This window comes from Phalacrocorax aristotelis, chromosome 2 (genome assembly GCF_949628215.1).
Source record: "Phalacrocorax aristotelis chromosome 2, bGulAri2.1, whole genome shotgun sequence".
NCBI lineage: Eukaryota > Metazoa > Chordata > Aves > Suliformes > Phalacrocoracidae > Phalacrocorax > Phalacrocorax aristotelis.
The window spans coordinates 129,708,206-129,734,673 of record NC_134277.1 but is presented as its reverse complement, the minus strand read 5'-3'; the positions used below and the strand labels follow the sequence as shown (position 1 = coordinate 129,734,673).

At 37.9% G+C, this 26,468-nt stretch overlaps 1 protein-coding gene across 4 annotated transcripts in view; it reads left to right on the top strand.

Annotated features, from left to right (window-relative positions):
- The window catches only part of PDE7A (phosphodiesterase 7A), a 75,638-nt gene that overhangs the window by 17,763 nt on the left and 31,407 nt on the right, over positions 1–26,468 (top strand). For all 4 annotated transcript variants that reach the window (XR_012659227.1, XM_075085136.1, XM_075085135.1 and 1 more), the window contains exon 2: positions 23,890–23,950. Coding sequence is in view for 3 of the 4 variants with exons in the window: in XM_075085136.1 (XP_074941237.1) it covers positions 23,890–23,950 (61 nt within the window). In the remaining variant the exon portion in view is untranslated. The remainder of the gene's footprint in view (positions 1–23,889; positions 23,951–26,468) is intronic.

Genomic DNA, 26,468 nt, shown 5'->3' with positions numbered 1-26,468 from the left:
AATACACAAGTTTTTTGTTCCCAGGCTTTTATTCATATTAGTGGAGGGCATTAAAGTTATGAGAACATCCTCTTTTTTTATTCAGCCCCACTTTTTTCCAGCTTTCATTTAAAGATTGCACGTTCTCAGTAACTCTTAAGATTTCAGATCAATTTTTCAGTATTTCTGTAACAATGAACTTTGGTTAGTGTTTTTCTGTTTGTGGAAAAAGTGGAAGTAAAAGTCTTATTTTTAGTGTCTTTAAATTGCAAACATTGATAGACATTGCATCATAAAATTGGTGGGTGATTATTACATTTTCAGGTGCTTTATGCTTTCTAAAATAGGTTTTTATTTTAGCCATTGTATTATAATGAAGGATATTATTCTGATAGTATTTTGGCATGGGTTGGAGCTATTCCTGAAAGCGGTCTCTTGAGAGAGGATTTCTAAAAGTTTGAGGATCTGCTCTTTCAGGGATGGCTGGGGGACGGAGAGAGCCTCACTAGTTAATGCCTCACTACATTTCTTCTGTACTGTAATGAGAAACTTTGTGTGTGCATTAATGATTTTGGTTCCATCAACAGGCTGTTCTTTTACCAGCGCAATAAAGAACCTGATGTCAAGTCATCATCACACAGATCCAGAATCTGGCATCCTTGATATCTTAGAGACCTTCGTTGTGACATATGAATTAAGTTGTGGGCTGTTGATATTACACAGAAATCTAGGCGGGAATGCATGGAAAAAAAAATCGATAACATACCTGAGGAGGATTTTGTAGATTTAGAAGGCATCTAAGTCAAGGTATTGATGATAGTTTTTATCAAGATACCGAAGGTAGCTTTATCAATTTTGTTGAAGATTAAGTTGTCTTTATAGGTAGTGAATTAGCCTTTTATATCAACAGATATAATGGGTCTGTTACTTCAATGATAATTACAGCATTGATATGCCATTTTAGATGTATTACACTTGGCTATTTGGAAAGCTTAAGATACGAGTTTGTATAATGCTTGATGTCATGTATTGTTTCTAGTTATTTATTTTATCTCCTCATGTGATGATACTTTGATGCTTTTAGTGCTGGATACTTTTTGATAGCTTGCCTGTCAGTTTTGACTGTAGGTACAAAAAAATGTTATTCTAGAGAGCCAGATTACCTTGCTCCCCACCGTCTCCCCCTCCCCCCAAAAAGAACTTTTTCAGGAATGTGGATTGATACCAGATATGCCAGGTGGTTACTAGCAGGACTATTTTCATTTCGAGGCATGCCACTGGTATGATGTTGATTTAGTCTGATGGAGTTGGACAACACCTGCAGTTTAAATAGAAAAGGAAAAAAGGTCCCTTACGTACACTGAAATGATGCATGTACACATTAAGGAAATGAGTCACCTAGTATTCTCTATTGGAGAAAGTGGTTAGGAATCTGAAGAGCCTTCTGCACACGTGTAGCAGGCTTTGACATACACAGATTTAGTGCATACGTGTAGGCTGTTCCCATATTCATAACCTCACTGAGTCTGTTCTGCTTTATCATGTCAAATGATCTCAGTGCCCAGAATGTGCTGATTTGCTGTGCGTGATACCAAGTTGCTCTCTGAAGGACTTCCAGATATCTGGCAGTCCAGATTGATAAATGTAGGGAAATTGGATAGGTTACTTTTTAAGAACTTTGTCCAAACTGGTGCATTTCATAGATATGCTAGTGCACCTGCATGCCAAAATGGAAACTGTCAGGCAGGGGGGGAAAATAGTCTACTTGCTGCTTGTTGAGGGAGGCAAGAACATGCCTGGCTTTTCTTCTGGTTCCCTGTTTGACCGTGAAGCAGAGCCCAGGTTTCTTCTGGATTAATCTGGTGGTGATCACGCTCAGCTCCTACCTGCAGTTAGTTAATTGTCATGAGTGGCAGCTAAAGAAAAACCCATGGATGTTGTCTTCTTTTCTCCTAGGGTACATGTGCTGTGTACACTTACGGATTCATGAGTTCAGTCACTCCTTTTCTCCCAGCTCCTGAAAAGAGTTGGCTTGCTCTCCTGACTTTGCAAAATGTTTGCTCATCTTATTTCAGGAGAAGCTCTTATGCTTCATTAGAAGTCTGAGGTGGGTTTCCTCAGCCTCCAGTTTTCTCAGCTCTTGGTTAATGAACTATCTTACTATCAGGTTTCATGAGCAGTTTGCAGACCTTGTTAAAAAGGTTTCACTGCAACAGGAAAGCTAAAAGGTAGGTCGTCATCTTTGGGCTTGAGGAACATCCATGTATATTCTTCAGAAATCTGTAGGTTGATTGTACTTTTGCTGTGCAAGAAAAAGTAGGAAGTGAAACCCATTGAAGCTGAAACTGAGTAAACAAACCCCAATCAAATAGATAATGTAATGTGGTGGTGGGGGAACCAAACACAAATATGGTTCCTTGAAAATTATATTCGTTTCAGATCTTTCACCCCCATTTTTTCTGTCTTAAGAGTGAACAAAAATGATAAGCAGTTCTGATGTGCTTTCTCACCTATTTTTAGTCTCATCTGAAGTACAGCAGGGGTGGTTTCAGTTCAGGTGTTCATTGGGTTTCCTACATTTCACCCTTTTGTATGTTTGAAATAACAAAAATATTGGCATTTATAGAAATCATGACCCTTTCACTTTTAAAGGAAGACTCTCAAACTGCTGCACAGAAATTAACCATAGATGTTAGGGGGAAAAATACCAAATTAATTCATCAGGTGAGTTTTATCAGGATATATTTTATAGTACAAAATGTCCAGGAAAAAATAAGTATCTTGTGATACATGGTTAGAGAATAAAAGTTAAATTCCTCTTTTGAGGGGTTTGACATGCAATTTATATGGAGGAAGGAGTTGGGGGCTTGCTTAATTTTGCATATGGAATTCCATTTTATGTGGAATGATTTGCATGAAAATATTGTGAGAATATCCAGCTAATCTCATCTGCCAGTGGAAAACAGCTTATTGTCCCTTCAGCTGGTTTTGTGGAGTATATCTTTGTGACCTTTGTAACTTTGCATTCAAAGAAATTCTTTAGCTTCTAGACTAGATGTCATTATTTTTTTCTACATAAAAAGAAAATGCTATAGTATTAAGATGAAAAGGTAATGTTTTGATGCAAACTGAAATTTAGCCTGAGCGTTTCACAGGTGTATGCTGTTTTTAAACATAACCATACTTTTCTCTAATGCAATAATAGACTTGCCTTTCTAAGCCTTGAAGAAGTTACAATTCCAATTTCAAAGCTGTCTTTCCATGGTCTGTTCCGACATGTGATAATAGATACCTCCCTGCAAAAAATTTTACTCCAGTGCCTTTCTTCAGGAGCCCCACATTTGTATGAGCTTATCCCACTCCTTCTCAACATGTCTGGAATCAGAAAGAAGTAGAATAACATATATTGCCTTAGGGCACGTCATGTCTTGGTGGAAGGCTGAAAGGTGTGCAGCTGAAGGGCAGCGAGCCTCATGTATCAGATGTCCATGGTATGTGGGAGGCTGGAGCCAGGAAAAGAGTTCAGCTCATCAGTCATACTTCTTCCTACTTCTTGAACATTGAGTGTTGTTACATTGAAACCTGTTTTACAAAATTACAGAATAAAAAGATGATCTAATAATGTCAACGCATTGAGGTACAAGTCAGCTCCATCCCTGAGTGTTGTACCCCACGCGTACATACTGTAACAGACAGCGTAGCAATCTCTCAGTTCAAGGTGATCTTGAAGTACTTACGACAGTAGTCTTGTACCAGTAAACACAAGCCATAACCTGATGATGAGAGATGTCAGTTTTTCAGATAAACTGCCCTATACCTGTGGATTTTAAAACATTAAGCAATTGTTATTATTAAACAAGGAAACTTAATTATAGTGATGTTTAGTCTCATTGTAATTATTGCAAAGGTTCTTAGGAGGCTTTCCAGCACTCCACTGTGCTCTTGTGGCTAACCTGTTCAAAGCTTTGAACAATGTTAAATTTTCAGCATTAACGGTCTGTGCACTTGAAAACTTATTCTCATCACTAAGGGCAGATTGCTTTATGGCTAAGGCCCTGTCCATGCCTAGCCCTGATTACTATACCACTTACAACTGTAGTAGGCATTGTGTATTGAACTAACCTACCTAGAGGAAGCAACCTGGGAGAAGTTCTAAACCCAGGAGTTCTAAAGATTTTTATTGAACTTTTGTGTTTGTAGATCATAGAAGCAGCCAATCCAGTGCAGAAAATTCAGTTGTTTAGGGAAAAGGGTAAGTAGCTCAGGTCAAGAAGGATAAAAATGAATTGGTGAACATAACTACTTTGGGTTTTTTTTTTTTGCATTGTAGTGCTTCCTCTAAAAAGTTGGTACTTGCTGGTTAAGAGTGATGGCTTTTAATTTCTGTGTTTGTTTCCAAATACAGGTTATATATTAAGTGTATTTGTATCTCTCTATGTAAAGGTTGCTCAGGATACATCTTCAGTTTGTTAATTTTTAAAATAGGTGGTTTTTTTTTCTATTATTAGAATATTCTAAGTTATGTGTGTATGTAGTTTATATCTTAAAACAGCAGAAGTGGCCTCTAAGATGAATCTAGAGTTTGCAACTTGTTTAGGAAGCTATATGGGTAAAGTATGTTCTGACCAATAGAGTTTCATAGTTGGTTGTTGGTTTGTTGTTTTCTTGGGTGGTTTTTTGTTTTTGTTTGGATTTTTTTGATTGAAAGAAAACAGAAAAATGACATAACTTTCTTCTCACGTGGATGTAATTTTAAAGAGAAGCACAGCATTTAGGAAATATGCATTTGGATTGCCTATGCAATCCATGGTAACGTCCTTACGTCGATGGATTGTGAGGTTTTAATTTTGTTAATATTTTCCAGGAAATCTGTCTCCTTTATTGCACAAAATGTACTTGCTTGTGTTGTGAGAAGTGTTACAACCGTTCCTTGTGTTTTTTGGCTAAGAAGAATGGAGGATTGTGTGTCCTTGTAAGGCAGTTAAATGCCACACTGGAGAAAAAAGTTTCTCATGCTTCCGTCTTGTAATTGCTTATTAGTGCAGATGTGTAAATCAAGCTTTTCCTAGATCGTGATTGTATGCTTCTCATTTAAGTGCTTGATGTGGATCTTGCATCCTGATCTGCCTTTCCTGCTGTCTTTGTCCCCTCCACCCATTCCCAACAGAGGAAAAAGCTCAGGCCGGGGAGCTATGCTTACATGAGGGCTGTATGTGATTAAAAAATTGGAAGAATACAGTTCTAGCAGTCTGAAATTGGGTGCCCAGAAGGACTGATGTTTGGCCTCTTGATCTCTTTGTGCTGAGCTGGGGTTTTGAAGATGAGTATTTGTGAAGTGCTCTGGTATTTTTGATGAGTGGTTTAGAGAAGCCACTGAGAAAATTAATTCTGCCTTTGGAGTTTGAGCACTTGGCAGTATGTGAAGCCTATTGCCATTTCAGACCTTTCACTTTTCTTTTTAACTAAAGAATTATGACTTAATTATGGGTGCAACAACCTAAGTGCATAAATTGACTCAGGAGCTTTGTGGAAAACCAGCATGGGATCTTACTCTTGGTCTATTTAAAAAAAAAATAAATACATGCTGTAAGAGAATTTAGTTAAGACACACCAGTAATCCTTTTTTCTGGGGGGGTGGGGTGGGGGGAGGGGGTAAAATTAAGGACATCATAAGTAAGCATTATAAGCAGCTGACTATGTTGGCTATTGATTTATTGCCACGAATACCTTTAAGTTCAGGATATTTTCCAAAACATCTGTATCATTTGTGTAGAACGATGGGTCTGAAACTTTCTTGAAGAAATAGAAATTAACAAAATACATCTCTCAAATCAGAATAAAAGTTCAGTGTTGACAATCAATTTATCTGTTTCCAGGATTTGAAAAGTTTTTGCACTTCACAGTTTGGAAAGTGAATGAAAGAGCAAGAGTTAGGCTTTTTGCCAGACTGATCAGTCAGCCACAGTACGTGGTACCTTTCCTTCCCTCTTCCCCATCGCTATTACTTGGTGGGCTTTGATGCAAAAGAGGGAGACAGTAGGATGAGAGTGAGTTCTTCAATTACATGTGGAAAACGGGTTAGAAGCACGAGGAACAACTAATTTGTGTAGGAAGCAGTAAAGAAAAAGTTGGGTTAATTGTGGTGGAGGTAGGCTGATTTAAGTGTGGGAAGCAAGGCTCAGCTGTGTATGTTACAGGTTGGCTCCCCATGTCCCCTCCTCCCCTGCAAAATGGGGATCTTTAACTACTGGCTGGGGTTGCATTTCTTTCTATTTTTTTCTAGTAAGTCTTTGGGTATAGGCTCAGTGCTCCTGAAGGGAAAAGTACTGGAAGCAATGACATCCATATTCAGTAACTATTTTAAAGCAAAGAATCTTTTTAGCATTTTCTATTATTCTTTTGTTCTGATCTTTAGTTCTACATGTTCATCTATATTTCTATAAGTCTTAAAATTCCTTCATAAGGTGAGAAAGGCTTTAATTATATTGAGGCTCGTGTCTGTATTCCATCATATTTGGCAAAGTAACTGACAGCAGATCCTCCTTTCCCCCGGAGAATGGAGTGAGCAGTGCTGTATGCCTTTTGATCTGCAAACTCCCAGCTCTGACAGAGTGATGAGGAACCTGGAATTATGCTACAGTTGTGCAAGTTACTCCTCTCTTTCTCTTCCCTCATTTTCCAAAGTGTTTTGGAGGTTGATTATGTAGCTTAATTGTTTTACCATTCTGCTTCTTTCCAAAAGTCCCGCTATAAAATTACATCACTGTGTTCATAAGGAAATTATGATCTGATATACTAGACTCTCCCCTTAACTGCTGAAGTAATTTAACATTAATGAAATTAGTTGTGTCATCTTAGTTTGTTGTGCATAGACAGCATAAATATAGTACTGGAGATAATCCCGTAGCAAGCTGAAATGGTTTCTCACAGAACAATGGGACGATTAGTGACAACAGATTTGAAGACAAAACTGGGATCTGGTAATAAACACGTGTGTGATTTCTATATACCTGAAATATTAAATGCTTCCAAATGTACTAAACTGAAATAACGTTCAGGGTTCTTGGTGAAAATGAAAGGTTTTTACACCAGCTTGTGTGCAAACACAGAATGCTGCAAGCGGACGAAGCCCAAGACTGCAAATAATAAACTCACCCAAAGTAGCTAACTGTTGCCTTAATTAGATATAGCTTCAAAGTGTATGCTTAGATTTTTCCACTACAGCTTTTCATCACTTCCACAAGTTCAGCACGCCCTATACAGATGCTTAATTTGTATGCTGGGCCCTGTGATAAAGCTATTTCTGTCGATGAGACTCCAAAATTATAGGCACTGATGTCAATGCAGATGAGGTTAGCCTAATTTGGTCAAGAGAGGGCTATGCTATGCAAAATCTTCTTTACATGGGCACATAAAGGCCAGTGCCAAGACTGACAGGTGTCCAGTGGGTGGCAAGGAGCTTCAGAGATAAATATTCTTGTTGGTACTGCTACAATTCTTGCTTCTTTAAGAAACAATATAGCAATTGTATGGCTTTTTTTCAGTATCCCTGCAGGATAACTAAGTAAAATAGAAATGGAACTTGTAATTTTACAAATGTAAATCTTCTAAATCCTATTGAAATAACTTTATATGCTAGATTCTTAAATTCAATTTCTGTGTAGTGTTAAAGCTTGACAATGAAAGTAGCATCTTATCTTCAAAAATGGATTATTAAATTCAGAGGTATGCTGCTGTGAAATCCCTGTAAGAAAAATTACTTGAAAGTGGTTTTTAATTGTAGGAGGTCTCAGAATGTTGTAAATGCAATAAAATGCTCACTCAGGTTGAATAATGAGAAGAATTGTATTTTTGAGAAGACTGTAGAAGGACATTGGTTGTACTTGTAGAAGCAGCTTAGGGACTTCTAGCTTTCCACTTTTTTCTGTGTCAATGTGTCAGCTGTGAAGTGTATAAAAAAAAAAAGTATTAATCTATTAATAGAATACTTTATATGCTGGTTTCCATACCTCCTCCCATGCCTCCCCCTAACAGGAGATTGCAGTCATATGGATTTTTTTTGCCTGGGAATTTTTTTTTATATTAGTTTTGAGCTTGTAATTCTTCTGTTCCTTTGTCAGCTATATCTTTCTTAGTACCAATATATTAAAAAAAAAAAAAAAAACCAACACAACCCACAAACTCTTTCTTAGTATCCAAGAAAGAATATCTTATGCTGACATCTCTGTAACAGAAGGCTGAACCTTTTTGGTGCATTTCAGTCTCAGACACAGTAGTCTCAGCTTAACACCTGCAGACATAAGCCACAATACTTCTGAAAAGCTCTGTTACCAGGTCAGCTTTATCTGTAGTGGGTGAGGTGCTGAAATAAGTAGATTTTTGATGAAAAGTCTTTGGATGCATGGGTTGCTGGCATCCACATGGTAACAGAATATTAATGGAAAGCAATAACTACATGTTTTACAAATATGTAAATGTCTGTAAAATATCAGTTTTGCATGAAAATACCTTTCTTAAACTTAATTAGCAAGTTTTTAAAGCATTTGCTATAAGATATTTGCATCTGCTACAGGTCAGAGAAGGAGAATTTGGAAGTAGCTAGGAGGGGGTTGTATCAGTAGCTCAAGAAAATAAAAGGTGGGAAGCTGGCAATAATATATTGCAGCCTGGAAAGTGAGGGAAGATGTTGCAATGGCAGGTGCTGAACTGTGGCATTTGGAAGACTAGGGTTTTCAACTTACTGTCTCATTAGAGCCTTTCCAAGTTTAAGTAGTTCAGCTGAAATTGGTCTGCTTACCCAGTTCAGTTGAAATTGGTCAGCTTAACCTTAATGGGCGTAGGTTTAATTAGTTCTTGGGAAAATGCATAGAAGACTATAAGCACTTTTGGTTATGGTGTATAAGCAAGTTCTGAAGTAAGTGTTTAATACAGATGAGTCTCCAGATGAATTTTCTCTGGAAAGAATGGTGTAGCAAAAACTAACTCTGCTAATGTTTTTTTTTGTTTGTTTGTTGGTTTGTCTGGATTTTTTTGCAAGCTTAAAATGTTGAATGTAGTTGGCCAATGTAACTTATTTTAACCATTTTTGTATTTCAGATACTATGGGTTGCTGCATAGTTATGTGCTTTGGCAAGGCCAATATGATCTTTCTTTGAATCTCTTTAATCTTCATAAACTTTGCAATGACTAGGTTAATCATTATTTGCATTTGTAATGCCATCATATTATAAATAAAATCTTATATTGATTTATGGGTTTGACAGCAGATGGTGTAACCAGTTTCAATGTTTGTCCTGTGTAGTCATTCAGTTATTGGAAATGATCACAGAACAGGAAAACAAAAGCTAGGCTTGATTTATTTCAGATGTTCTGTTGCCATCTCTGCTTAATTTATTAATGTGAAACTTCCAGCTTTCTCCTTGAGATTTAATCCTTTTTGATAACATAGTATTTTCATGTTTCTTTGGTGGCTAGCAAAGAACCAGAAACAAAGATGATTTTATTACTGCCTTTTTAATGTTTTGCGTATTTTTGGAGCTTTAGCGTATGTCTGTGTTCCTGGGGAAATGCTGAAATATGCCTTTTCTGTGGGAACTCTTAAATTAAAACAAAACAAAAACCAACAACCACAAAACAAAAAACCCATGAAAATTATATCTAAAATCCTTGCATAAATACCTGCTTATACTAAAAGGCTGTGTTGCCTGGGGAGTCTCAATAGATGTCAGTATTTTAATTTTGTGTAAACTACTCTTTAAATACTTCCTACAAAGTGAATTGAGGTGTGTATGAGGGGATTAAAAGTATCTTTTAGCAGTGCTGGAGTGGCAAAAACTTGCTAATCAAGAACCAGGCAGACAGGTGTTTCTGAGGCTGAGAGGGAGGTGAGCCCCCATAGTTATGGGAGATCATCCATCACTTGGGAGCCAGATAGAAGCTCTTAAGCTTTTTTGATACAATCTGCTAATTTCTGATTGCTTTTCATGCTTGAATGAGAGAAAATCCAGGGTGCAAGTCAAAAGGAGCAGCTCACATTGTACCCTGCTCCCTTGCCTTTTTAGCCTTCATGCATTGCACTGCGTTGCTCTCTTCTTTGGGTTCACGAGCTAGAGACACACGTCTGTGGAAATTAATACGTGCAGCTTGCTTCCTGTGCAGCCCCTTTCCACACATGCACACTTCTAGGAGCTGTGAAGCTGCCAAGGTGGGCTAGTAGTGTTCATATAGGAATAAGATTTATTGGAGAAGCCTCTCTCCAAGGAAAAAGCTTAAGCCTCGAATTTAGAGGGCAGGCTTCTTGTGTCCTTTGCATCTTCTGTAGATAACTTATGAAGAATTATAACATGCAACTACTGTGCCTTAAATTTCTGTAATTTCCTTTTCTGGTGTTGTGATGTGTTGACAATTTGGTGATGTCTTTCTGTGAGATTATGACCTCATTTTTTAAATTTAGGTTTCTGGATAAATATAAGACAGTAAGACAGTCTTTCACTGTTCAAAGGATGTGCTTTAGAAATAGAACATAGATATTTTATTACAAAGTCTAAAGCACTGGTAGCTTTTCTGGTCACATATTACTGCTCACCTGTTTTCACTTATGAGCCAGGTTACTTGCAGTATATGAAGTATGTGGGAATCAAAATTAGTCTTTATTTGCTTCCAATATGCCATTCAGTCTTTGTTCAAGTTGTGTTTAATAGTTCAGTGTGGTAACTCAGAGCAGCTAAAGCTAAAATTCTTGCACCCCACCTTCAGAGCAGTTTATCTTTACTGAATGGATTGCAGTCTGAGGCCCTGATGGTACTTTGTCTTATAACAATGGTACCATTTTTTAACTCTCCATAATCATGGCTGAAGGCATTTGTATTGAACTATAAAACCGGTCCAGCTTCTTGCTGTGCCACAGACCTTTTGTGATTGAGCGGATAACAGTGTCTGCAAACAGGTGTGGACAGATGCCAGCTGATGTAGACCATCCCTGGCTGAGCATCTGTATGACCATGCTAAAATGGTTCTCTGTCCAATGTAATAAATCTCACTATGCCTGATAGACAGTTGAAAAATAAGTATTCCTAAGTAACACATGGCAAATAGGTCTGTAGACTGTCATCTTAACTTTTTTCTTTTTTTCCCTTTTTTCTTTTTTTTTTTTTTTGTTTAAAGAGGATTTGGTAAAAGTAGAGTATAGCTTCTCTGGAGAGAAGCAGAAATCTAAGTTCTTCTGGATTTAAACAAAGCCCTAAAATGCAGTAGTAAGTAAACAGCCTCAGAAAATGAGTGTCTGAAAAAAATTGATCAAGAATACTGTATTTTAGAACTTCAGTGTTCATAAGAACAAGGGTTATATGGTACAAACTGGCACAGTGACAAATGATCCAATTTAGATCCTTTAAATGTATGTTATTTGTATAAATTTCAGAGTTTCTATGTAAAACAAATCACCATAAGATTAACTGAAGTTCATGATATGACAGAGGCACTGAGTATTCTAACTTGTATTGCAGAAGAAGCATTTTAGAAAGAAGTAATCTGTTTCTAGATATTTAATCTATGCAAGGAAATTAAAAATAGGTTCTTATCCACCCCTCAGCTAAGATATGTGCATTTTCGCCAAATCACTGTGTTATGTGGCCATTTCTCTTAACCTGCATAAGCATAATGTTGAGCAAATAAGATGAAAAGTTAAAAATAGCCATCGGAAAAAATGCAGTGTTTAATAATGTGCTTGCTTTGGCAAAGATCTGTGATTTGTTTATAAAATATAGAATACCTCTTACCCTTTTTGGAAATGCAGTGCACATAGGATGGTCCTGATAGTCTTCCGTTGCCATGTTAGAGTAGCTGATGAATGAGTGGTGTCATGGAAATGTAGGTTATTGGCTTCCTTTCATTCATTGAGGTTGGATCCTTTCTTTTCTAAGGGGCGATTCTTTCTGTCTTATTGAGGACTGAAATGAAAGATTTCTAAAAATGAGAAGTGGTCTTTAAAGAAATTGCTAAATTCTGCCTTTTGGATCTGTAGCCATCCTTGGCTTTGGAAGTCCATGTTCTGGAGTTCAAAGCCCTTAGTTTAAGATGAACCAGCCTTTTGAGTTTAGTTGCAGTGAGTCAGGTAGTAATGAGGACTTATATGTGGTAACAAAGGTGAATTTTGCTAACTTTGATTTTTTTTTTTCCATGTTTGCATATTGCTTACTAGCTGATATGTGGCTTTATGTGGTAGAGTCACTATCCCTGGGGGTATTTAAAAGAAGTGTAGACGTGGCCTTAGGGACATGGTTTAGTGGTGGACTTGGCAGTGTTATGTTTGTGGTTGCCCTCAATGATCCTAAAGGTCTTTTCCAGCCTAAATGATTCTGGATTCTGTGTTTTTATTAATAAGCAGCTAGAATAGTTGGAATCTTAGCCTATGTTGCAACTAGGTACAACATGGCAAATCTTTTAAATAAGAAGCTGAATTGAAAGTAATATTTTTAAATTAAGACATAACCAGAAATAGCATTTGTAAAAGTTGTTCATTTTGTATACGTTATGAAATTCTAAAAGGTCTGCTTTCAGTGTCTGTAAAAATAATGGCACATTTCCCTCTTATTTTTCCTTGAGTGCAGTATTTAGTGGTTGGGTTGGGCTGCAGCAATAGCTACCCACATTTGTTACAAGAATACTTCTCATAGATTACCATTTAATTATTCTTTCTTAGCTAAGTCTGCTGGAGAGAGAGATCGCACATGATAGATAATGAGGCAGGGAGAAAAGTGAAGAAAAGATGGAAATTAATTGAGAGCTGTGTAGGTTGTGGGTTGGTTTTTTTTTTTTCCACTGTGTGCTGATGAATTGGTAAATGATAGGCTTATTGCTCTGCTGTCTTCACATGCTGCTAATATAAACATGGTTAAGTTCCCTGACTGGTCCATAACAAGTAATATGCCAGACAGTGTATCCTAGAAATCTGTGTGCCACAAGCCACTGCTCTGTGCCTATTCTGGAAGAGGGTGTTTGAAGGGCAAAGGAGACTCCATGGAGATCTCATTTCTGGGCCAGGTGTACAAGTGCATGCATGTGAAATCAGGTCATTCTGGCAAGGAGTGATTAGCAACGGGCCTCAAACTTATGCATAAAACCTCACATGGTGATGGAGATCTGTGAAGCCCTGCTGCACTTAAACAGGAGTGTCATGTACGACCCAATGTCTGTGAAATGTGGTGCTGTTCCTTCAACTCTGGATTTCCTGTGGGTGTTATTGAAATGTTTTGGGGGAGGGAGAATTTAAAGACACTTCTGTACATAGAGCAGTTACTGTAAGGCAACACTGAGGAATTCTTCAGGACTGCTGAAATTTATTAAAAAATAGAAGTATTGGAACAGATGGGTATTTAGAAATTGACAAGTAAAACTGGGATCCTGTACTTGGTCCTTCAAATAACAGAGTATGCTAATAGGAAATAATGGGTTTCCATGTGGAGCCTTGCAGACCTCTAGGAGCACATGTGGAAATAATTGGATCCTTGCAAACCACTGTGGCGTATTCATAGGGAGCTACTTTGAATTGGTAGGAGCTGGTCCCATGTGATGCCTGTTTCACAATGAGAACAAACTGGTGTCTTTAGCAGATTCCGTAGTCCAGTCTTTGTAACAACTGTTACAAGACCCCAGGTGCTTTCTGCCGTATTGATGATGAATTCTTGACTTAAAAGGAATTACGCAGAAAGGTTTACTCAGCAAATGCAAAAATTGTAGCAAAGCATGCCTTTGACTGTTTAGATGGACCTACAATGCCGTGTATCATTAAATTTACATGAAGTTATTGGGATATTTATGTTTCTTTGTTTGGAAATGGTTAGAGACAGCAATTGCACTTGTACATTTGAGCTGATGGTAAGGACCGAGGAACTAGGTAATGACTTGTAGCTATATTTGAGTGTTACATACTGGAAATCTTGCCCTATCAAACATGGTATGTCTGCATGCACTGAGAAAATGAGTTTTAGAAAAACTGAAAAAGAATCTGCTAAAAAGCAGGGAAGAAAAAGAAAGAAAATGAAACAGCCTTAGGAACTCCCATAATTTTTCAAAGACAAAAAAAATGGAGATAGCTGATCTTTCTGGCATGCTTCTTCATTTCAAGATGAAGCTGAGACTGATGGTGGTATCCACAGCTCAAGGGTCACTGATTGCACTCCCAGAACTTAGATGGTATAATCGGTAGTATGTTATCACAGGGGGAATTTAGTACTATCTTATTTTTAGGTAGTCTTCTACCTTTGGGTTTACCATACTTGCTAATGACCTTGGCTAATTTTTTCATGTACTTGTAAAACATAATTTATTTCACCTTCACCTTAGAATTGTTAATGGTGTTATTCAAAGCAGTACTTTCCCCAAATAAGCACGTTAGCATCTTTGTTAATGTCTTATACTTCTCGTACAAACCAGTGCACTTCTTGTTCTTCCTCCGTCTCCAAATTCAGAATCCCACTTCTGAAACAGTTTTTCCATTTCCAAGCCACAGTGAAAACAAAGCTAAAGCTGTAGTGGTGCTTAATAGACAGACGCAAATATTTTTATTTCTGTGTTTTGGTATTAAACTTGTGCATGAGACAATAGTTTTAAGAAAAATTTTTGGGAAGAAGAGGCTAATGAATTAATCCACTTGCTGTTGGAAGACAAAAGAGGAAAGGGTGATTACTTTGTGTTACTATGTTATCTCAGATAACATTGTGATTCTGATATTGGTAGAAGAAAGGCTTGTTTCATATACCCAGGGTAACACACTCCACACACTCCAAGAACATCTTCATGTGTCTTGAGACAGGAAAACAGAAGACTGATCAGGGATTGAAAATGGTGGTGGTGGAGAAAAATGCTTGACCTTAAAAGAGTATAAGGCTATTTGTGTTAGAGTTATATTTGGAGGAGAGTTCAGTCTCATTGTCCCTGTTTATCATGACCATTTGTTTGTTTTCCAGAGTAGTTTTGGTATGTGCTAACTAGGCTCCTTTCAAAAGAAACTAAGCCATTCCACTCCTTCCATGCACCAAATGTACCCTTAATCCTTGATAAGTGTTGTAGAGGTTTGACCAGTTATTGGTCATTTTTGGCACCTTTGAACCTCCTGTGGTAGGGTCTGGTAAATGTGGCCTGCAAGAAAACCCTCCTGATCTTCATATAGTATAGGTGTGAAGACTGCACCATCAGCTGTGTCTTGATCTGCTCCATTTGTGCCAAATCGCTAATGCATTATATAGCCTTCTGCCATTTATTGGTTTGTGGGTTTGGTTTTTTTTTAAAGTAAAGACTGGTGATGACTAATTGTCAGGGTGTCTTAACCTTGTCAAGTGTTTAGAGATGGTAATGTTTTTAAATCTACCTCAGTGACAGTTTGTATTATGGGTGGAACTTGACAGACCTTTTGATATGTGCTGTATTCCGTTAAGTGAGGTACCAAAAGGTCCATTCTGATTATTCTTGCCTATGGGTTTTATCTGACTGGTTGTCAGAGGCATGGGGAGGGGAGAAAGCAGAAGATACAGGTTTGGAATGTAATGGTGCTGTAGGAACCCACAGCTGGTGCAGAGATCATGATTATAGCTTAAAAGCCAGCACAAATATTGGGAATCATAAAATAGCAAGAGCCCTATCCCAGTTACTGAGTCTTCTCCTTTGTTCAGTAAACATCTACTGTGGTATATGCCCCCTTTTCCTGTGGATAGGAGGAAATTCAATGAATCTCAGTGCTAAAGTTACTACTTTGGTAACTTCTGCTAGCTTCTGTGTATTGCGCACATACTGGAACTTGCAATACCATCATCTTATAATAAAAGAATAATTGTAGGAGGAACAGAATCTCCATATAATTTTCCTTTCAATTCTTCAACCTCATCCTTTTAAACTCCTCAATACCCCACACTTTTCCTTTTCTCCCTCTGTAGCTGCTTTTTTTCCACTCCAAACTATTTGACATTTCTTCGGATTTCTGAAATGAAACTCTCTTGTCAGCTTAAAATGACAAAGATTAAAATGAATCCCAAAGCTGCACCAAGTATGTAAGACCGCTTGGCTGCACGATCAGTGCTCTTAGAGGAAGTTAGTGTGGTTTCCAACTCTGTAAAGTGCCGGGCGGGGTGTGAGGGGGATTGCAGGCAAGTTCAATCCTTGGAGCAATAAACTGAAGCAACATACCAGTTCAGGCATGATTATGTTTGGTGGCTAGAAAGGTAGCATGAAGGGTGGCTTGGTATTTAGTGGACAAAAGAAGAGATTAGAGAGCCATGATTGGTTTCAGAGATGCATGTATTCAGTACATTAACTTTTTCATTAACGTTATTTATAGTAAGTTGCTATAAAAGCAACCTTGAATTATGTTTTGAAGTTCAGTTCATAGTAGTTCTCCAGCTGCCAGAGATAAAAGGAACTTGTGTCAGTCATGGTGAAATCTGCTGGAAACGGGCTCTTCATAGCATTTAAAGGCAAGGCAGTATCCTGGCTTAGCTCCGGTGGTTTGAGTACCAGAGTTTGATCCTGCAGTCTAGCAAGCTTTGCTGTGTTAAAATGTGTTATAAAACCACGTAATCGTGGTTTTTAATTTCCTCTAGCATTTCTATAGGGTTTAGTAAGGTTTTACTATTTGCCGTGTGCTCCGGTTGTAAAACTTTCTCGTAGAGCATGGAGTTGGCAGTGAGACGTCCAGGGCAGCGCTGCTCACGCGGAGCAAATCTCTGGGCTGTCAGGTGACTGCAGCCTTCGCGCAGCTGTTGGCGGTGCAGGCAGTGCCTGCCTGCTGCCTGCCTGCTGCCTGCCTTACCGCTGTGTGCTACCTCTCGGGCTCTTACACCCTCTCACAGCTTCCAGCATTAGTGGGGATCAGGGAGGAGATTATGCTTCAGGTCTTCGGGGTGATCCAATGGGAATTGCATTGATCTGGTGTTTAGCTCTGATCCTTATCAAATGGATTACTTCTAAGGTAGGCCATTTTATTATTCTCTTTTGACTAACTGGGTTTATAAGTTGCCTGAGAGAAAAGAAGTCATTAAGAACTTCATGAGTACTTATTTTTCTTTTTCAAATCTAATCTGTTTTGGAAACACATCATTCGTCATTCAAGATTGTGTTTAAGTGTTCAAACATGATTTTGTAACTCTTGACTTTTGCCTGCCTTGAAGTGGGAAGAGTGTGTTTGTAGCAGTGCCAGTTAGGAGACTGGGAAAAGGGATCTGAAATGGCTTCTGAATGGCAGGGTTCGCTCACCTCCTTTACTAACAGATCTTCATTTTTATAGCTCTTTAAAGCCTTTATGAAAATAAGGAAAAACAATTTTAAACACAGTGAGAATAATACAAATTAGCGTGTTTTGCTTCCTGGACAGGATATCCTTTTCGTATTGTTGCTTTCAGGGTTACGGGAGTGGATATACCAGTTTTGTTGGCTTAGGTGAAATACCGGCTACTTAAGTTGCTTTGTAGCCTTTCCATTTGAGATGCTTGTGCTTTGAAAAATGTGTGCTAAAGTTAGACAAAATTAGGAGTTCCTACTCTCTCATTCTAAAGGACATAAGTGTCCCCATAATGTATATTGTGGTATTAAATGTGAGTGGGATTAGTGCCTGGAGATGAGACCAGGCTCTTCTCAGCATAGCTTGCTGCCTAACCTGGAATTAATTCCAAGAAGAGGAATAAATTTAAAGTTTAGGATTGTGAAGGAGGGCCAGAATCATTGGAGAGAATGGGGGAAACTAGCCAAAGTTTTACAGCCAGTGTGCTAACCTAGTAAGTCATCTGCATTTTACTGGCATACTGTTGAATTGCTGTTTTTCTGAAACTTAATGTAAAAAGCCTGCTTAAGAATTATGTCTGTAATTCAGGTTGGTCAAAGATTCTATTACGGTGGGAAAAAAAGGAATTCCAGTTAAGCATAAGACCCACTGACATTTATGGTTGTGTTTTTAAATGTTGCTAATGTTGTTTCTTTTAAACAATTCTTTTGTGTGCATCCAGTTATCCTATTTTGCTGTTGTTTTTCACTCCTTTCTGCCATTCTGATTTAGTTTCTAAAGGCAATATCCCTGTGTGTTTCTGTCCTCATTTAAGTCAATCACTTATGCTTTTTTGACTATGCTTTCTTTTCTGATCAAGTTTCCATTTTGTATTTTTTTGTTAAATCTTGAAATTTTTGTTGATAAAACTTTGGGTGAATCTTATGATGCTACATGATATACATCTAAGGTGTATGAGAGGAAAAACCTTACAGGTGCTTGTTAGGTGTAGTTATCAATAGCGTTGATACCTATCACTCAACCAATGGCTAAGTTGATAAATGTTTGCCATGCATCCTGGGAGACGATAATTTGAAATAGCTTTATAAGGAAGAAAATAGTAAAATTGCCACATTCAGATATTGGAAGGGGCTGGGTGGGTGTGTCTGTCTTATTGCTGATTAGTATTTCTGTCCTGAAATTAAATACACTTTCTTATCATGGTTTGATAAACTTTGAAGATGCTGCTTTGAACTCCAGTGAAATAATTAGAAAATAGTAGGATGGTTTTGCAGCGGTTTGTCTGAGTTCAATGATAGTTGCTTAAGTTCTTTAAAATAACATTTTCCAGGGCTTTAGTGCATAAAATCTTGGTGATATCTTGTAGAAAACTGTGGATCTTATGTTAATATCAAACTTTCAATTGCTAATTCTAAGAATTATGGTAAGTGACAGTCTCGCTTTTGAAATCCAACAATAGTTGGAGAAATCCAGTCTAACTAGTTTGTCATTCTAGGGACTTCTAGTTGATAAACTGTCTTAGAATCTAAAGTAGTTTCCAAGTGTGTATGTTTGAAGCAGCATAACCAGCAAATTGCAGTTACTGTGATACAACTACTTCTCCACACTTGTTCTCAATTTCAGTTTCTGAAATTCTGATTGTTGGGCAAATAATTTGGGCAGAAAAGCCAGGTAGGTGAAAATACTTGACTGGCTGTGTTGCTCTCCTCTGGCTTTTCTTTCCCAGTTTCTGAATAAACTACTGAGTTGCAAAATGAGGATTGTGCACTCCATCAAAAAGCATAGATGGTTCTTTCTGGTGGGAGGCACTGAGTTTAGAAGGCTGACAGCTCCTTCAGTTTCTTTCTGCTGTTACAGAATGAGACCGACAGTTGTTTTGCTTGACAGTCTGAAAGCTGGCTAGCTGGCATTGGCCTAAATGAAGAGCCCAATGGTAATGCTGGTGCTCTGCTCTGAACTGGATTGGGAAGTCCTTGCGTTAAAACTGATACATCAGTGGAAACGTTTGTTTGGCACAAACAGCAGCAGGTGCTCTGTTTCCAAGTGTTACATGCATGTGCTGTACTCCTAGCATCACTGAAGCGGTTTTCCTTTGAAGATATATCTATGTGCTGTTTTGGCATGTCATTCCCATTGCATGGCCTTTAATAACTTCCTATACTCATGTGAAAAGGACAGGGAACTGCTTGAGCAAATCCAGCGGAGAGCTACCAAGATGATCAGCGGGCTGGCACATCCCTCTTTTGAGGAAAGGCTGAGAGACTTGGGTGTGTTCAGCCTGGAAAAGAGAAGACTGAGGGGGGATTTCATCAATACCTATAAATATCTAAAGGGAGGGTGTCAGGACGGTGGGACTAGGCTCTTTTCAATAGTGCCCAATGACAGGCCAAGGGGCAATGGGCACAAGCTGAAACACAGGAAGTTCCACCTCAGTATGAGGAAAAAAAAACTTCTTTCCTGTGAGGGTGACAGAGCAGTGGCACAGGCTGCCCAGGGAGGCTGTGGAGTCTCCTTCCCTGGAGACATTCACAACCCACCTGGATGTGTTCCTGTGCCCCCTGCTCTGGGTGTGCCTGTTCAAGCAGAGGGGTTGGACAAGATGATCTCCAGAGGTCCCTTCCAATCCCTGCCATTCTGTGATTCTGTGAAAAGATTTTCAGAAATATCTGATTTAAATCTATCTTTTAGTAGATACTCCCTTTGCCTGTTTTGTGGAGTCCTTGTATTGTTGCTGTTCTTAAGGGATTAACGGATCGTACACTTTAGCTTGAACTTCTTCCATTCACTTTCCATAAAGATGTGACAAAAGAGAGGAAAAATTAAAGCTTTTCTTATTGTATTGCCCTTTGGAAGAATAAATGACACTAATATGAAACTGAAATTTAAGGTGAGGTTTTCAAACCGGAAGTCCAGTGCAAACAATCCTTCCCAGTCATCCTTCCGAGATCTGTCTTCACTGCTGAAGCAGAACAGCCCACGCAGTTCAGATGGCTGTGCTCATGTCTGGAAAGGAGCGGAGTGGTTAAGAACCTCACCTAATCATTTGAGGAATTTGTTGAATCACTTGGAGTTCAGCAGATATTCCCACTGGACAGAGGGAACCTGCCTAAACACATTAGGGTTGTCTTCAGTTTGACCGCTAGTAATTCTGTCGGCTTGTTGGAATGGTCCTTATTTGTTTGAGATTTGTACAGAGGGTCAAGGAGCAGTATGGTTTGGGGTTGTTAACAGGTACAAAGCTTGAGGTAGACCAAAGAGGTGTCGGAGATCTAGAAATAAAATTTTATCCTAAGTGAGTCAAAAATATTAACAATAACATGATATTTTGAAGTGCCAGAAGTCAGGCTCTGTCCATGAAGTTTTTAGCCAAGGTTTGTTTAGGCTTATACAGTGTGTGCTACAATCATCTTGACGGTGTAAGTAAGGTAAATTTTTAGTGTAAGTATAGCCTGGACGTCTTGATGTAGGTTACAGAGAGTGGGCCTTTGATTAGCAATGAGGGAGGAGGAATTTCTGGTGGTCATCAAGGGTAGAATCATGGTGACTAAATCGTTTGAACTGCTGAGTGCTTTACAGAATGTCTAGTTCTTAAAGATGTATTTACCTTTCCACTTACAGATTTGCTGCACGTGACAGTTCATATCTCAGGAGAAGCTGGTGTGTTAAATCTGGTCTTTCTGTTTGCTGGATTTAAAAAGTGGAATCTGGGCAGAGTATCTTAAAGAACCACAGACAGGGTGGATTAAATTACTACCTTTTTTTGCCTTTTTTTCTTGCACTTTTCTTGAGTAGTGTAGGGGGTTGTATAACAAATATGCTGATAGTATTATTTGAAGTGGGAAAATAGGTGATATATCTCAACCTGCAGAAGGTAGTCTGTTATTTGGAGCTATTTGGAGCGTGAGCTGACAGAAAGCAATCCATGGGTGAGTGACATATTATTTAATTTACATACCTATCACAAATTGCTAAAAACCTCTGTACCGTTAGCTCCCTCCCGTGTCTCTGACTGCCCACCACCACAGTGCTCCTAATTGTGTGTACCTCACTTATTTGCCAGGTCTAAAGGTGCGAGGTCTGACGACTCGTTGCCCACCCTGTATCTGTTCCTTGGTGGAACTTGCTAATATTTTCCTCTTATCAATTTTATTTAACAAATTGCAGTCAGTGAAGTATGTTTAGGACCTCTACCCTTTTAGCAAAACTGGCTGAAATTGTCCTAATTTTGAAGTATCATTAGTAAGGTTGACACAGTAAATTGTCTCTTTCCTTAGGAAATCAAACTTTGAAAAGTAATTTTAAACGGATTTTACTGCTCAAAGATTCCTACGAGATCTTTTGGAGTCCTTGCAGAAGGAAAACACTTCTTTGTATAAGCGATTTATGTTTTTAAAAATGTGCTTTGTGTTTGATAGCAGACATGGATGTACTACTTTAGCAAATAATATTTTAGGTTTTAGAGAGCAAGTAATATTTTAGAATCCACATATCAAAAGGATTTATTTTTCAGTAAATTTTTGCATATTGTTTTCCTTCTCAGAGACTAATGCTCCATTGGGGCATGGTGGTTCTTAGCTGCATGTGTGCTTAGCTCTCTCCTGTATTAGATTACAGAACTGTACTGGACATGTCCAGAAATCTGTGATAGACAGGTGCAAATTGCAAGTTAGCACTAAATTACATTACTGATTGCGCCCAGTCAGTGATATGAAATGTTCCAGGCTACTGAAAATATATTCAGCTGAGACTCAGGTACGTTATATGAAGAAATTTGAAAATGTTAGTGTGAAATCAGCATCATTTTCTCTCTGATGAGATGCATTGCTGTCTTTCCCATCAGGACGGGCGCGTTGCTGTGAGAAATGCTGTACAAACATATTTCAAGGGAAGGATTATTTCATGGTTTATGATCTTCCAAGGAAATACAGAACAAAAGCTAAGACAACATAAGTGCTATAGAGGGAGTTCTTCCTTGTAGTCTTCACAACAGCTACTATAATTGGACCCAGGTCTTCGGTCATTTCTGTAATTAAACATTAAGCTTACCTTTGGAGAAACTTTTTTGACCTCAAATTTAAAGTTTTTTCTTGTTTTAACTTGAAAAATATTAAAACAATTAAGTCTACTTCTGGGTTTGGAGTCAACACATCAGTTGTACAAGTCATGCTGATAGAGGTAATTAATCTCTAGTCTTTCGTTCTGCATTCAATTTGCTCTGTAGTTAGATGTTCATAAGCAATTTTGCCTTTTTCCCCCTTTTAAGTAATTTATCTACCTCTTTTTCTTTCTTTTAGAGTTCTTAATGTCCAAAATGTATTTTTCTGTCCTGTTTCCTAACATGGTTTGGTTTCCCATCTTTTGAACTTGTGCATTTTCAGGGTGTTGTGTGTCCCTGGTGTAGTGTTGTTCCTGCTATACAGAGGGGAAAAATGGGTGACACTGTTCACCTCCAGGTTGGCTTTTATCCGAAGTTCTTGAAAAAGGGTGTGATAACCCTTTGTGGCACCCACATTTACTGTCCTCAGTGTAAATAAGCAGTGTGGCGGGGACAGAAAGGTCATGGGAGTTTTTAATGCGACGTACACATAAAAAAACTTTATTTCTTTCAAGAGCAAAAGTTGTGAACTGCCAGAATTGAAGTCTGTAAAGGTGATCCTCTGATCCTAGGGCTAAGAAATATGATTAATGAAGGCCCTAGGAAGTGACAGAAGATGGTGAAAGTATAGTGAAGGCAAGGCATGAGGCTGAGTGCTAGGTTGTGCCAAGCTTTGAGGAATACGTGATGCCAGTGTTGTGTAACTATGAGAACATTCCCCCAGTTTTTAGCTGTTAAGAGTTCACCACACCTGTGGGAGGCTTCCTGGATTATAACTATTATTGCATTGGCTGAATATGTGTGGAACATACATATTTTGTGTAGGTAAGAAATACAGGCTATATGGAAGTATCTCAATGTTGTGCATGGATAGCTTGATGACTCTCTTAGACTTCTGTCATCAAATGTGAAATACCACTTGCTCATTTCCTTTAAAATACCTTTACGTATTACATCCTGCTTCAGTGGTACCTTGATTTGCCTACAGAAAGCACCGTGTGGAATGAAAGTAGCATGTGCCAGCCAAGTTCTGCCCTTCCAGAATACAGGTAGAATTCCGAGGACTGCAGTAATGGTGTCATTTGAGTTCTTTTACTTCTTTTAAAACTACTTTTAGCTTTGAAAGATGGAAATACCACATGGGTGTAAATAAATAAATAAACCAGGAACTGCAAGGATTTAAGTGTTACATTCTAGAAGGCTATGAGAGGCACATTTTTTTGTCTGCTTAATCACGTTCTGTGTCTTCTTTTTTTATTGTGAGGTATGACTGAGGAGCATCTGGAAAGAAATTTAGGGGGGATATTTCAGTTTTCCACACTCTGGTCCTGTTTTTCATAATCTCTTCCCTACCAATTCCTGTCCTTACTTTGTCCCCTCCTAAAACAAAATCAGTATATATATTTTTTTAAAGATGCATGTCCAAATTTCCAAAATCAATTTGGAATTAATGAATTTGAGGAAACGAACAATTGATACTTTATTTTCATTTCACTTTAAAAATTCTGTTCTAACTTGTATAAAATATACCTTTTTGTTTCTGCAGAGACGTGGAGCAATTTCCTATGACAGCTCTGATCAGACTGCGTTGTACATTCGTATGCTAGGTAAGCATACCAGCTTCTGTATTGCAAAGTGCTAATATTTATGATTCAATTTAAAATAATTACTTTTTTTATAATCAAGTGTTGAATTCTTAAACTTATCATTCCCTTCCTCTTAGATAATATCCTGGTTAGATTCTTTGGAAGAGTTTTTGGGTTCTTTTGCGTTGACTTGGGTTTTTTGGTCGTTTGCCTTTTTTCTGCCCCCCCCCCGAGTTAACCATTGTCGGATGTTTTACTCCCTATATTTAAAAAAAAAATAAAATTAAAAGTTCTTACAAATAACATAACATGTTTGAGAGAAGTTAAGTTTTCCAAGTGACTCATGATTGATTTTTATTTCTGTGATCAATTTATCACCTCTGCATGGTATCTTTCTGGTTGAAACTGTAGCCTAGAGAATATCTGTGAGAGTTACCACACACTTTTAAAAACTTCAGTACTGAGGCTATGAAATGCTCAAGGTGTTCTTAAAGTAATGATATGATTTTAAACAATACTTTTTTTTATTTATCCTAGAAGATGACTTGAGAAGGGAAAGGATGCATGACAGGGCCAGTAGCTTAGTCAATTTACTGAAGAATGCTTCCAGAGTAGCAACTAGATAAAGGGTAAAGCAGAATTAAAGTGAAAGAACAGTATTGGAAGGGGAAAGCATCCGGGGGAGACCCTCTGTGATAGTGAGTGCACTGAAGGACTTGAGGTCAGTTGTTGAGAGGAAAAAGATGCAAAGCTCTTGCAGATCTGGCTGCTGGATTCAGTACTTCCCGCACCTCTTCTGGAGGCTGCTGGTGGTGCAGATGGCACAGGGACTGTGTATATGCTCTAAGTCTGTTTCTCTGCAAAATTATGCCACTTAATTTAAGCCATCTTGAGTTATGATTTTGTGTTGAAATGGACTCTGAATGCTTGCATGATGTCTCACACAGCTCAATGAATATCAACAGCTAGTGATTATAAATTCTTAACTGGCTCCAACTAAATCAGCCAGAACATGTCTTTTTATGCCCTGAATCTTTTCAGTGTAGTTGTATATTTACGTATTAAAGTCCCCAGAAATCCAGAACTGCTTTGTCTATGAATTTAAAGTTGAATGAATGTGGACACGTGTGTATATATGAATTTATAGTCATAACCTACGTATGTAGGCATACGTGTGCATATGTATATATAAATCCAATTTTGACTTAACATCTAATTTTTGTTTTTCAATTATTTTGATTTTTTGAGTTTGATGTTAATACTATAGCACTAACTGTCTACTGAAGGATTTTTGATGAGAGAATGTAATTACTTCAGAGATTTGTTAAGAGGAGGAGGACAAAAGATGCTGGCTTCTAAGTGTTTATTGAAAGAGCTACTGGGGTTTTTTGTTGCTGTTGGAAATAGCTTTATTTCATTTTCAAAAGTTAAAATAATTTCTAATCATCCTTTTTGCAGGATGAACACTAAAATTCTTCAAAGTGTGATTTTTCTGCTCTAGGCATAAGAATAAGACGGTAAATTTAGTCTGAGGTAGTTTTTGTTTCCTTGATTTTGTGCTACTTTTTAAAACTAAATTTATTTTGTGCTATAATTAGAAAACACAAAATAATTTCTGGGGAGAATAATCTGATTTCTTTTGCTGCTTTGGAAGTTTAACTATACCATGTGAAGTAGTTAGACCCATCCTTTCTGCAGAAGGGTTTGTGATAATGCTCAAGTAAATCTACAGGAAAACAAAGCATGACTTCTGTGGTTCTTGGTATATACACCTGGAATGAGGGAAAAATCTCATTTGTTTTGAAATCTTTCTTTGACTATTCTCATAGCCAGAACCAGTATATATTCAGAACGTGATGTTAAGTAAATTAAGTTTTCACTTGCTCTCTCATTGGAATTATTAGACTATATGATTGGTGCTTGTTATGAATAGCATAGCTCTTGCTGGCATTCGTTGCTATTCAGTGATGCCAGCTCTTCAGAGGCAGTAAAGTCTTTTAAAGGATTGACCTCTTCTAACTTCGGCTGGGGGGAGGAGGGTGCCAACAAGCAAACAAAAAATTACTTATTGGTTGTTTGAACCAGTATGCTAAATTTGTATTGCTTTCGCAGTTGTTGGTGATCACTTTGTTTTCCCAAATGTTACGTACACTATACTGTACAAGTTAGCAACCATTTACAGATTTATTACTGTTGTATTCATAAAAGGACTGTAAAAAAGACCAGCCTGAAAGCTGAACAGTTGGACACATCGGTATGTAGAAATGTTCATGTCAGTGTAGATTCAAGAATTAATATGTCAAATTAGAATTTTTTGCAATCAATGTGAAATATTGCATTTCCCATGCAGTATTGTGAAGGTTTTGGTTTTTTATTTTAGTACACTTCAGCAGAGTAAGCTGTAAGGAATCCTTAACTGTAACTTAACGGGAAGTTAGGCAGAGTCATGAGACGATTTGCCTTTTACTTGGTTGGTTAGTATTCCAAACAGACTATATCTACTAATAAAATGTAGGTATGGTATTTATTTCAGCAGACC